Source organism: Mauremys mutica, chromosome 7 (assembly GCF_020497125.1).
Source record: "Mauremys mutica isolate MM-2020 ecotype Southern chromosome 7, ASM2049712v1, whole genome shotgun sequence".
NCBI classification, from domain to species: Eukaryota; Metazoa; Chordata; order Testudines; family Geoemydidae; genus Mauremys; species Mauremys mutica.
In genome coordinates, this window is record NC_059078.1 from 56,434,825 (window position 1) to 56,446,832 (window position 12,008).

At 50.2% G+C, this 12,008-nt stretch overlaps 1 protein-coding gene across 3 annotated transcripts in view; it reads left to right on the forward strand.

Annotated features, from left to right (window-relative positions):
* The window catches only part of ZSWIM8 (zinc finger SWIM-type containing 8), a 168,390-nt gene that overhangs the window by 140,571 nt on the left and 15,811 nt on the right, over positions 1–12,008 (forward strand). For all 3 annotated transcript variants that reach the window (XM_045023766.1, XM_045023767.1, XM_045023768.1), the window contains 6 exons: positions 2,884–3,036; positions 3,896–4,118; positions 4,303–4,592; positions 5,869–6,092; positions 6,408–6,890; positions 11,329–11,497. In XM_045023766.1, the coding sequence (XP_044879701.1) occupies positions 2,884–3,036; positions 3,896–4,118; positions 4,303–4,592; positions 5,869–6,092; positions 6,408–6,890; positions 11,329–11,497 (1,542 nt within the window). The remainder of the gene's footprint in view (positions 1–2,883; positions 3,037–3,895; positions 4,119–4,302; positions 4,593–5,868; positions 6,093–6,407; positions 6,891–11,328; positions 11,498–12,008) is intronic.

Consider the following 12,008-nt stretch of genomic DNA (forward strand, 5'->3'; position numbering starts at 1 on the left):
AGAGGCCCTTAGTGTCGAAAGGGAGGTCTTGCAGAGTATACTGGACCTCGGGCGGCAAGGTGGAGGCCTGCAGCCAGGAAATTCTCCGCATGGTGACTCCCGAGGCCAGGGTTCTGGCTCCTGAGTCTGCTGAGTCCAGAGAGGCCTGGAGGGAGGACCGGGAGGCTTTCTTGCCCTCCTCAAGAAGGGCCGAGAATTCCGGTCGGGAGGCTGCTGGGATCAGCTCTGTAAATTTAAAGAGGGACACCAAAGTGTCATAGGTGTAGCAACCAAGGAGAGCCAGCTGATTTGCAATCCGTAGCTGGCCCAACAGATCCATTCTCCGTGTGTCTTTGGATTTTGGCGCCGGAGCTGGTTGCCCATGTCGCTCCCGGTCATTCACGGACTGTACTACGAGGGAGTCTGGAGTTGGGTGCGTGTAAAGATACTCGTACCCGCTGGGGGGAACCGAGTATTTCCGTTCCACCCCTCGAGCGGTGGGAGGGATGGACGCCGGCGACTTGCCAGATCGTAGAGGCATTCTTTTGGATAGTCCTGATAAAGGGCAGGGCCACCCGCAGCGGGGCCTCAGCTCCAAGCACCCTGGTCACCGGGTCCTCGTCTTCAGCGACCTCTTCATCCGGGAGGTCAATGGCCTGTGCCACCCGTTGAAGTAGGTCCTGGTGTGCCCGCAAGTCAATCGGAGGGGGGTCCGATGTTGACGCCCCCGCCACCGCCTCATCCGGCGAGGAAGACGAGGATAGGCCCTGGCCCATGGCTTGTAGAGGTGGTTCGTCCATGGGGTGCGAAGCCTCCGCGTCTACGGGATGCTCTGCCGCTACAGGTGGCGGTGGAGCCTCAACCGGAGGTGATGGAGGGGACCTGATGACCGTGGCGTCCGGCACCCTGTGGTCGGAGGTCCTGGGTCGCTGAAGGGAGGGGACCCCTTGAGTCTCGTGATAGGCACAGGGGGTCCAGAAACCCCACTGCTGCGGACCGTGGTCCTGCCCTTGGGGATTGTCCCAGAGATCACCACCGCTGCCTGCTTGAGAGGCGACCAAAGGTTGGCGGGAAGGCCATGGAGGGGCAGAGGCGCTCAGGGACTGCGCCGTCGATGCTGCCGGTCTGTCCCTGGACGGTGCCGGGGATCGGTGCCGGTCGTCGCGGTGCCGGGAGCGAGAGCGGGACCATCGACCGTGCGGGTACCGGGAGGTCGACCGCGATCTCGACCGACATCGGCGGGAGCGGCTTCGTGATGATCGGTACTGGGAGCGGTACCGGGATCTGGACCTTCTTCGGTACCGACGGTCGGGAAATCGGGACCGGGATCGTCTCCGGGAGTGCGACCGGCGCCGAGAAGGAGAATGGTACCGGGATGGTGACCGGTGCCGGGATCTAGATCAGCGTGAAGGTGACCGTCTCCGGGATCGGGAGCGTGACCTGGAACGCCTTCTATCCCGTCTGTCAGGGGAAGGCGGCCTCATGATGGCCGGTTTGCCCACTGACTGCACAGCCCGCGCCGGCGGTGCCGGGGGCCGGAGGCTCGGTGCCTCTGTGAGCTCTATGAGCTCTCTCGGGCGTCGACGGGAGAGGCAGCTCGACCACGGTTTGCACTGGGGAGCACGGAGGTACCGACTCAACGGCCTTGTCTGTGCCGGAGTCGACGGTACCGCGCATGGTCTATGCGCTGTCGTAGCTGGTGCCGAGGAAGCCGGTGCTGGCGACTGGACGAGCGGTCCCCACACAGGTTTCTTGGTAGACTTCTGCTGCGGCTTGCGTTTCCCCGATGGCGAGAGGGAACGGTGCCGAGGCGTCGGTGCCGGCTGCTTCTTTTTAAGAGTCTCGGTACCGGACCGGTCGGGAACCGCTGGGGCGCTCCGCGCCGAAGACGACTGCGGGGCTGATGGTGTCGGCACCGCAGGGGTAAGCGCCAACTCCATTAAGAGCTGCTTCAATCTAATGTCCCGCTCTTTCTTCGTTCTTGGTTTAAACGATTTGCAAATTGGGCACTTATCTGTACGATGGGCCTCTCCTAAGCAGCGCAGGCAGGAGTCGTGAGGGTCCCCAATCGGCATGTGCCTCTGGCAAGCCGCACAGGGCTTAAACCCCGGTGCCTTGGGCATAAGCCCGCACCGGTCGGGAAAAGAGGGGTTAAACCCCCCTAATTCCCCTTAATCTACTTAATAAACTAACTTAACTAACTATTTTAACTAACTATATACACTAAATACAACGAAAACCAGAGATAAGCTAGGGATGTGGAGGTCAAAGGAGCACTCCACTGTTCCAACGGCTGTCACGGGCGGGAAGAAGGAACTGAGGAGCGGACGGGCCGGCTGGGGTATATATCTAGCGCTATAGCGGCGCCACTCCAGGGGGCGCCCAGCCGGCCCGCCGGAGTTGCTAGGGTAAAAATCTTCCGAAGAGCCGTGCACGCGCAGTGCACACACCTAACTGGAATGCATAGGAGCAATCACTCGAAGAAGAATATCCTGTTCTCCTTCTGAAGAGCATGAGGGGAAGGTGAAGGTGGACAGGGCAGGACCTGAAACACAACGTACAGTGTATTCACTCTCAGTCTGGGGCAGGATTATGTATGTGGAACTCAGATAAAAATACCAGAGCACCCTGTATTATCTCGACTGAGGAGTAAACCTGTACATGTAAAAGCCAGCTGTGCTTTTAGTGCCCATCTCCTAGGATGAGAAAAGGGGGATCTATATCAAAATCCAGGTCTGGCAGATTATCCTTCACAGCCCCAGGTGCTTCACCTGGCTGCACTTCTTTTGAGCAAGAGAAGCAGTGTTTATGCCGTTACAAAGGCAAGGGGGTGTTCAGAGACATCTGGCTTCATATGTTTCAAGACTTGTTTCACTGTCTCTTGCTGCTTTCCCGTTTGTCCAGAGAGCTCTCAGAGGTCTCCTTGCGAGCCGCCTGGGGAGTCCAGTGTCGTGAAACAGGAGGGGAAGGTTCCCAGTCGTCTGGCCCTTGGAAGTCGAGGTGGATACAATGGGAGATGCTGGGGCTCACCTGTCAGGCAGAAGAAGAAACACACAGGTATGAGGTAATCAAGTCATACAGCATCCAAAGCTGTGCTAGGCCCTCTGCAGGGACAGACCAGTTCACCCACCATTCCATTCTTGTCAGTCTCTCCCCTCAGTGAAAAAAGCAGTTCTTGTCTGTCTGTAAGCTCTTTGGGGTGGGGACACAGGTCTTGCCCTGTAAAGTCCCTTGTGTTTAACACTAGCTGTGTTCTGGCTAGCGAATTAGGTATGTTGGAACTGAATGGGTGCACTGTTTCCACAATGCCCTAAGCTCCTGCTGGCCCAGGGAGCAGGGCACCATGTTTTTGGGCTCTGTGCCAAACTCAGATACGCTGCCACTGGCTCACTGGCTGAGTTACCCCGCTTCTGCTGCTTTCTTGGGATCTGGGTGTATTTGGGGGTAAGTTGCTTTGGGATTGTGAGTGGGGAGTTCTTCTGTTTAAATTGGATGGGATGTTAAATACCATATATACAATGGGAACATTGTACTGCATTCTTTCGATAAAACCATAAAATAAATACGCTTGGTGGTTGATATGTACAATTGCTTCGATTCTCATCAAATGTACCAAAGATCTACGTGGAGTTCATGTGGCAGGGAAGTGTGTGCAACAGGCTTCCTTTCCCCCTCTGTCGGGGCGCTGTGGACTTCTCTGTATTTGAAACTGCAAAATCAGTGCAGGGTTGGTTGGATGAACTGACCAGATTTGTCTATGAATGTACATTCCAGTTGTGGTTTGCAAAGAAATAAAACCCTCCTCAGCTGTTTACACTGCCTGTGGTGTGAATGGCTTGGAACCTGTTCAGGTGTGCAATGGTCCTGGAGAGGAGCTTGCGTGTTGACATGCCCTTTGTTGTCTGTGGTGTTGTAGGTATGGCCAGTATTGACAGCAGTGCTCCCGAAACCACCTCTGACAGCTCTCCAACCCTCAGTCGGCGGCCCCTTCGTGGGGGATGGGCAGCCACCTCCTGGGGCAGAGGACAGGACAGTGACAGCATCAGCAGCTCATCCAGTGACTCACTGGGCTCATCGTCCTCGAGTGGCAGCAGGAGAGCCAGTGGTGGAGCACGTGCAAAGACTGTGGAAGTTGGCAGGTAAGATCCACTTTCCTCACTCACTACATGACACCTCATGGCTTCCTTGGTCCAGAGTCAAGTGTATACACGAGCCTGTGTGCATCTGTGGAGTGCCTGCTGGTGAGAGCTTGCTGAGCCTGAAGAGAGGAGCTCTGTGAGTGCTTGCTCCTGTCCGAATGGCTCCTGTATCTTGTCATTCCAGGTATAAAGGGAGGCGGCCGGAAAGCCATGCACCTCACGTCCCAAACCAACCCTCGGAAGCAGCTGCTCACTTCTACTTTGAACTGGCCAAGACAGTTCTTATCAAGGCGGGTGGAAACAGCAGTACCTCCATCTTCACTCATCCCTCCTCCAGCGGTGGGCACCAGGGGCCCCACCGCAACCTCCATCTCTGCGCCTTCGAGATTGGGCTCTATGCACTAGGGCTGCACAACTTTGTGTCTCCCAACTGGCTCTCTCGAACCTACTCCTCCCACGTCTCTTGGATCACAGGTTAGGGCAGCATTATTAGAGTGCTCTTTATTTGGTGGGGTGGGGAGCTTGATTTTTGTAACATCACTGCCGAGACACTGATGCACACAGCTGCAGCCTGCCATGGACAGCTGCACACACCAGGTGGCAAGGATTTGCACAGGTGGTGCTTACTACAGCTTGGGGAGGATTCTGGTGCCAATACCTGCTTCTTGACTTTGCACCATAACCAGCTGCAGTGCTCAGAAGTTTCTGGGCAAGGGGGAGGCGGGGACTGGCATAGGATTGTCTTAGTGGGATAGGGCCTCTCTGAGGATCTCTGCTGACGAGAGACACTTGCAAAGCATTGTTGTGGCTGAGTGTGTTGGAGACTTTGACCTTCCTCCTGTACCCCATTATACTCAGAGCCGCTGCTAGCTTCCCCCCTGTGGCTTGGAGAGCTCAGATAGCTGTAGTGGGAAGCTAAAGGAATGTTGATATATTTCTCATATGAGGAAAAGTTAGTTCCCTTTTCTCAGGCTGGAATATCCCCCAGGCCCTTTACAAGTGTCTGACTCCTTCCTGTGTATTAGCATACATTCAGGCATTCTCCAGGCCACCTAAGGAGAATGTTAATCCAGTGGCAGTTGGGGGCACTTGGCTAACTTATCCTGTTGCTGCCTTCCACCTACCCCCTGTAGACAGCGCTCTGGCCTACCATGCCTGTCTTGCTGGTCGAGCAGCTGCACAGAGCTGTGTCTAGGATTAGGCAGTGCTGCTGTGTTGCTACTAGCATGATGCAAGAGCATGAGCGCTCTGCTTATTCAAGGCCCTGCCTTTGCCAGTCGGGCATGAAGCTTGAGGAGAGCACTTGGGTTCCACCTGCCTTCCCCAAGGGAAGTCTTGTACTTTGGGGAATTCCAGGCTTCTCCCCCTGCAGAGACATGGCGTCTCTAACCTTAACCCTCCTGATAATATCCAATGGCTGGAAGTGGAGACTAGACACATTCAGACTGGAAGCAAGGTGCACATTTTTAATCATTAGAATAGTTTACCAAGGGGCATGGTGGATTCGCCAGCACTGACAATTTTAAAATCCAGACTGGATGTTTTTCTAACAGATCTGCTCTAGGGATGATTTGGGGGCAGTCTCTGGCCTGTGCTATACAGGGGGTCAGACTAGGTGAGCCCAATAGTCCCTTCTGGCCTCGGAGTCGACGGGTCTATGATTCTCCCCAGAAGAACTGATTGGTGCTGTGATTGAGTCTGTGGAGGGTGGTGTGTGATGCTTGTCCTTCTCTTCCCCTCTGGTTACTAGGGCAGGCCATGGAGATTGGCAGCGCAGCCTTGAACATTCTGGTGGAGTGTTGGGATGGACACTTGACTCCTCCGGAAGTGGCATCATTGGCAGACAGGGCTTCAAGGGCCAGGGACTCCAACATGGTGCGAGCAGCTGCTGAACTGGCACTCAGCTGCCTGCCCCATGCCCATGCTCTGAACCCAAATGAGATCCAGAGGGCCCTGGTGCAGTGCAAGGAGCAGGTGAGCATTGCTTCCTGGGGGCAGTCTGACCTCCAAAGGTCCTGGACATGCCAGGGAGTCAGCTGGTATCAGTGGGATTGGCTCCTCCCTGCCTTGTGAAGACAGAGTAACACAGCACTGATTCCAGTGCTGCATTATAGAGATTTCTTCTATCCTTTGTGGGCAGTCTCTGGTTATTATCCTGCTGGCTGGCTGCTTTGGGCAGCATTGGCCATTCTGAGGCGTGTTGCAGTCCTTGGTATCTTACCTGCTGCAGTTTTCTCCTATCCCTCATGCTGTCGGGTTTGTTTTCTCCACTCTCTGCCCCCTTCTCAGGATAACCTGATGCTGGAGAAGGCCTGCATGGCCGTGGAAGAGGCAGCCAAAGGAGGTGGGGTGTACCCAGAAGTCTTGTTTGAAGTGGCACACCAGTGGTACTGGCTGTATGAACAGACTGTTGGTGGGACCCCGGCGCAGAGAGAAGGAGCTACTGGTTGCAGCGCCAGTGGTGCCCGGGCAGGCTCTGAAGCAGTGCGCGGATTGACAGACAGCAGGGTGACTGCTGAGCCCACCACTGTGACAGTGGCAGCTGCAGTGACAGCAGCAGCCACAGTAGTGCCAGTGATCTCTGTGGGGTCAACTATCTACCAGCAGCATACGATGGCCGGGCCGGCAATGGCACATGCACACACCCAGGGCCTGCACCCCTACACTACTCTCCAGACCCATATACCCTGTAACCCCCAGTATATTGGACACCCAATTCAGCACATGCCACGCCCAGCAGTCTTCCCTGTGCCTGGCTCAGCGTACCCCCAGGTGAGTCACCATCAGTGGCCTGGTGTTCTATAGATAATCCTCTGTGTTCATGATAACCTAGCTCAGCTTCTTCGAGAGGGAACATAGTCTAGTGGGGTGAGCTTGGGGTGGGAACCAAGATCTCTAGAGCTCCAGTCTCAGCTCCGCCACTGATTCACTTAGTGTTCTTGGCAAGTCACTTCATGTCTCTAACCCAGCTTTCCCATCTGTAAAGCAGATTTATTTACTTACCTCCCATGGGTGGGTAATGCATGTAAAGCAACTTGAGAACATTAAGTGTAGTATCAGCTATTGGCATTACAACTGTATTGCGATAGTGCCAAAAGTATGCTAGGCACGCTACAGAAATGTCCCATCCCTGAAGAGTTGGCAGTCTAGTCAGCAGAGGTGTAGGGAGGAGGGGGTTAGATTTATTAGGAACTGGGTAAACTTTTGGGAAATGGGGAGTCTATACAGGAAGGATGGACTCCATCTACACCAAAAGGAAACCAGATTGCTGGCACTTAAAAAGGTCGTAGAGCAGTTTCTAAACTAAGGGCTGAGGGAAAGCCGACCCATGTGGAGGAGCACGTGGTTCGGACAGAGACATCCCTTAGGGGAGGATCTATTAATGGAGATTCTCTATGGTCTAGTAAGGAGGAGAGTATGGAAGATAAAATACAGGTAGGATCTGATGAGAAACAGTCAAATGATAAAGTCTCATTCAATTACATCATGTAATGGGTGGCAGCTAAAAAGTGACAAGATTTTAAAGTGCTTATATACCAGTGCTAGAAGTCTAAATAATAAGATGGGTGAACTAGAGTGCCTCGTATTAAATGAAGATATTGATGATATAGAATCATAGAATCTCAGGGTTGGAAGGGACCTCAGGAGGTCATCTAGGCCAAACCCCTGCTCAAAACAGGACCAAACCCAACTAAATCATCCCAGCCAGGGCTTTGTCAAGCCTGACCTTAAAAACCTCTAAGGAAGGAGATTCCACTACCTCCCTAGGTAACCCATTCCAGTTCTTCACCACCCTACTAGTGAAAAAGTTTTTCCTAATATCCAACCTAAACCTCCCCCTCTGCAACTTGAGACCATTACTCCTTGTTCTGTCATCTTCTACCACTGACAACAGTCTAGATCCATCCTCTTTGGAACCCCCTTTCAGGTAGTTGAAAGCAGCTATCAAATCCCCCCTCATTCTTCTCTTCTGCAGACTAAACAATCCCAGTTCCCTCAGCCTCTCCTCATAAGTCATGTGCTCCAGCCCCCTAATCATTTTTGTTGCCCTCCGCTGGACTCTCTCCAATTTATCCACATCCTTCTTGTAGTGTGGGGCCCAAAACTGGACACAGTACTCCAAATGAGGCCTCACCAGTGCTGAGTAGAGGGGAATGATCACATCCCTTGATCTGCTGGAAATGCCCCTACAACCCAAAATGCCATTAGCCTTCTTGGCAACAAGGGCACACTGTTGACTCATATTCAGCTTTTCGTCCACCGTAACCCCTAGGTCCTTTTCTGCAGAAGGACCTAGGGGTATAATAGGCATCACAGAAACTTGGTGGAATGAGGATAATCAATGGGATTTGTACCAGGGTACAAAATATATCGGAAGGACAGAACACGTCATGCTGGTGGGGGAGTGGCACTATATGTAAAAGAAAGTAAAGTAGAATCAAATGAAATAAAAATCTTAAATGAACCAAACTGTACCATAGAATATCTATGGATAGTAATTCCATGCTGGAATTACTGACCAGAATGGTGATAGTGACTGTGAAATGCTCAGGGAGATTAGAGAGGCTATTAAAATAAAAAAACTCAATAATAATGGGGGATTTCAACTATCTCCATATTGACTGGGTACATATCACCTCAGGAGGGAATGCAGAGAGAGAGTTTCTTGACACCTTAAATGACTACTTCTTGGAGCAGCTAGTCCTGGAACCCACAAGAGGAGAGGCAGTTCTTGATTTAGTCCTAAGTAGAGCACAGGGTCAGGTCCAAGAGGTGACTATAGCTGGACCACTTGTTAATAGTGACCATAATATAATTAAATTTAACATCCCTTTGGTACGGAAAACACTGCAGTGGCTCAACACTGTAGCATTTAATTTCAGTAAAAATGAGGAGGTTAGTTAAACAAAAATTAAAACGTACAGTACCAAAAGTAAAATCCCTGCAAACTGCATGGAAATTTTTTTAAGACACCACAATAGAGGCTCAACTTAAATGTATACCCCCAAATGAAAAAACATAGTAAGCATAGTAAGAGAACCAAAAAAGTGCCACCGTGGGTAAACAACAAAGTAAAAGAAGCAGTGAAAGGCGAAAAGACATCCTTTAAAAAGTGGAAGTTAAATCCCAGTGAGGAAAATAGAAAGGAGCATAAACTCTGGCAAATGAAGTGTATAAATATAATTAGGAAGGTCAAAAAAGAATTTGAAGTACAAGTAGCCAAAGACTCAAAAAGTTATTGTAAATTTTTTTAAGTACATCAGAAGCAGGAAGCCTGCTAAATAACCAGTGGGGCGGCTGGACGATCGAGATGCTAAAGGAGCACTCAAGGATGGTAAGGTCATTGTGGAGAAACTAAATGAATTCTTTGCATTGGTCTTCATGGCTGAGGATGTGAGGGAGATTCCCAAACCTGAGCCATTCTTTTTAGGTGACAAATCTGAGGAACTGTCCCAGATTGAGGTGTCGTCAGAGGAGGTTTTGGAGCAAATTGATAAACTAAACAGTAATAAGTCACCAGGACCAGATGGTATTCACCCAAGAGTTCTGAAGGAACTCAAATGTGAAATTGCAGGACTACTAACTGTAGTCTGTAACCTATAATTTAAATCAGCTTCTATACCAAATGTCTTGAGGATAGCTAATGTGATGCCAATTATTAAAAAGGGCTCCAGAGGTGACCCCAGCAATTACAGGCCAGTAAACTTGACTTCAGTATGGAGCAAACTGGTTGAAACTGTAGTAAAGAAGAAAATTATCCGACAGATAGATGAACATAATTTGTTGGGGATGAGTTAACATGGTTTTTGTAAAGGGAAATTATGCCTCACCAATCTACTAGAATTCTTTGAGGTGGTCAACAAGCATGTGAATAAGGGGGATCCAGTGGATATAGGGTACTTAGATTTTCAGAACGCCTTTAACAAGGTCCCTCACCAAAGGCTATTAAGCAAAATAAGCAGCCATGGGATAAGAGGGAAGGTTCTCTCATGGATTGGTAACTGGTTAAAAAATAGGAAACAAAGGGTAGGAATAAATGGTCAGTTTTCAGAATGGAGAGAGGTAAATAGTGGTGTCCCCCATGGGTCTGTACTGGGCCCAGTCCTATTCAACATATTCATAAATGATCTGGAAAAAGGGGTAAACAGTGAGGTGGCAAAATTTGCAGATGATACAAAACTACTCAAGATAGTTAAGTCCCAAGCAGACTGTGTGAAGAGCTATAAAAGGATCTCTCAGAACTGGGTGACTGGGCAACAAAATGGCAGATGAAATTCAGTGTTGATAAATGCAAAGTAATGAACATTGGGAAACATAATCCCAACTATACATATAAAATGATGGGGTCTAAATTAACTGTTACCACTCAAGAAAGAGATCTTGGAGTCATTGTGGATAGTTCTCTGAAAACATCCACTCAATGTGCAGCAGCAGTCAAAAAAGCAGACAGAATGATGGGACTCATTAAGAAAGCGATAGATAATAAGACAGAAAATATCATATTGCCTCTATATAAATCCATAATATGCCCACATCTTGAATACTACGTGCAGATATGGTCACCCTATCTCAAAAAAGATCTGTTGGAATTGGAAAAGGTTAAAAAAATGGCAACAAAAATGCTTAGGGTTATGGAACGGCTTCTGTATGAGGAGAGATTAAGACCGGGACTTTTCAATTTAGAGAAGAGATGACTAAGAGGGAGTATGACAGATGTCTATAAAATCATGACTGGTGTGGAGAAAGTGAATAAGGAAGTGTTTTTTACCCCTTCACATAACATAAGAACCAGGGGGTCACCCAATTAAATTAATAGGAAGCAGATTTAAAACAAACAAAAGGAAGACCTTCATGCAATGCACAGCCAGCCTGTGGAACTTGTTGCCAGGGGATGGTGTGAAGGCCAAAAGTATAACTGGATTCCAAAGGAATTAAATGTGTTCGTGGAGGATAGGTACGTCAGTGGCTGTTAGCCAAGATGGTCTGGGATGTAACCCCATGCTCTGGGTATCCTTAAACCTCTGACTGCTAGAAACTGGGGCTGGATGATGGAGGCATCACTCAGAATTGCCCTGTTCTGTTCATTCCCTCTGAAGCATCTGGCATTGGCCGCTGTCGGAAGACAGGATGCTGGGCTAGATGGACCTTTGGTCTGACCCAGTATGGCTGTTCTTACGTTCCTATGACTGATACCCAGCTTCCTTTCTAGGGTGTCCACCCAGCATTCATAGGAGCACAGTATCCCTATTCTGTAACAACACCATCTCTGGCAGCTACAGCAGTGTCGTTTCCCGGTGTGCCCGTCCCATCCATGACACAGATTGCAGTGCACCCGTACCATGCCGAGACAGGACTGTCACTGTCTTCCAACGTAGCAAGTGAGTATCTTGGCCCCCAGACTCTATGTAATAAAGTGTGGGTCATAGTCCTCCCAGCTTTATCCCAGACAGGATCAATGCACCTGGGACAGGACTATCACTGTTTTGAAATGTGCCCAGCGTGTGCATTGCAGGCCAGAGATGCACATGCAGAGGGAGGTTAGGCCCATGATGGGGAAACACCTAATGCACCAATCAGAAGTAAACCAGCAAGTGGAACTTCACAGTGTCGATCCATTGAAGTTTCCAGAGTTTCACCCCTCAGACTGAATTGAGGCAGACACCTGCTAGCAGTCTGACTCCAGATAACTGGATGAGCTTTATTTCTCTCTCCTCCCATCTGCAGCCCTTCAAATAAGGGAAGGCATGTGTAACATCTGTGGTGCTGTGAGGTCAGCTACTAAGAGGTACTTGGAGCAGGAGGCAGCCAAACTTCTGCCACAGAGACTTCCAAAGCCTTTGTCATCTTCGTGAGAGCTTGGAAATGGTCTTGCCTCAAATGCACATGCTT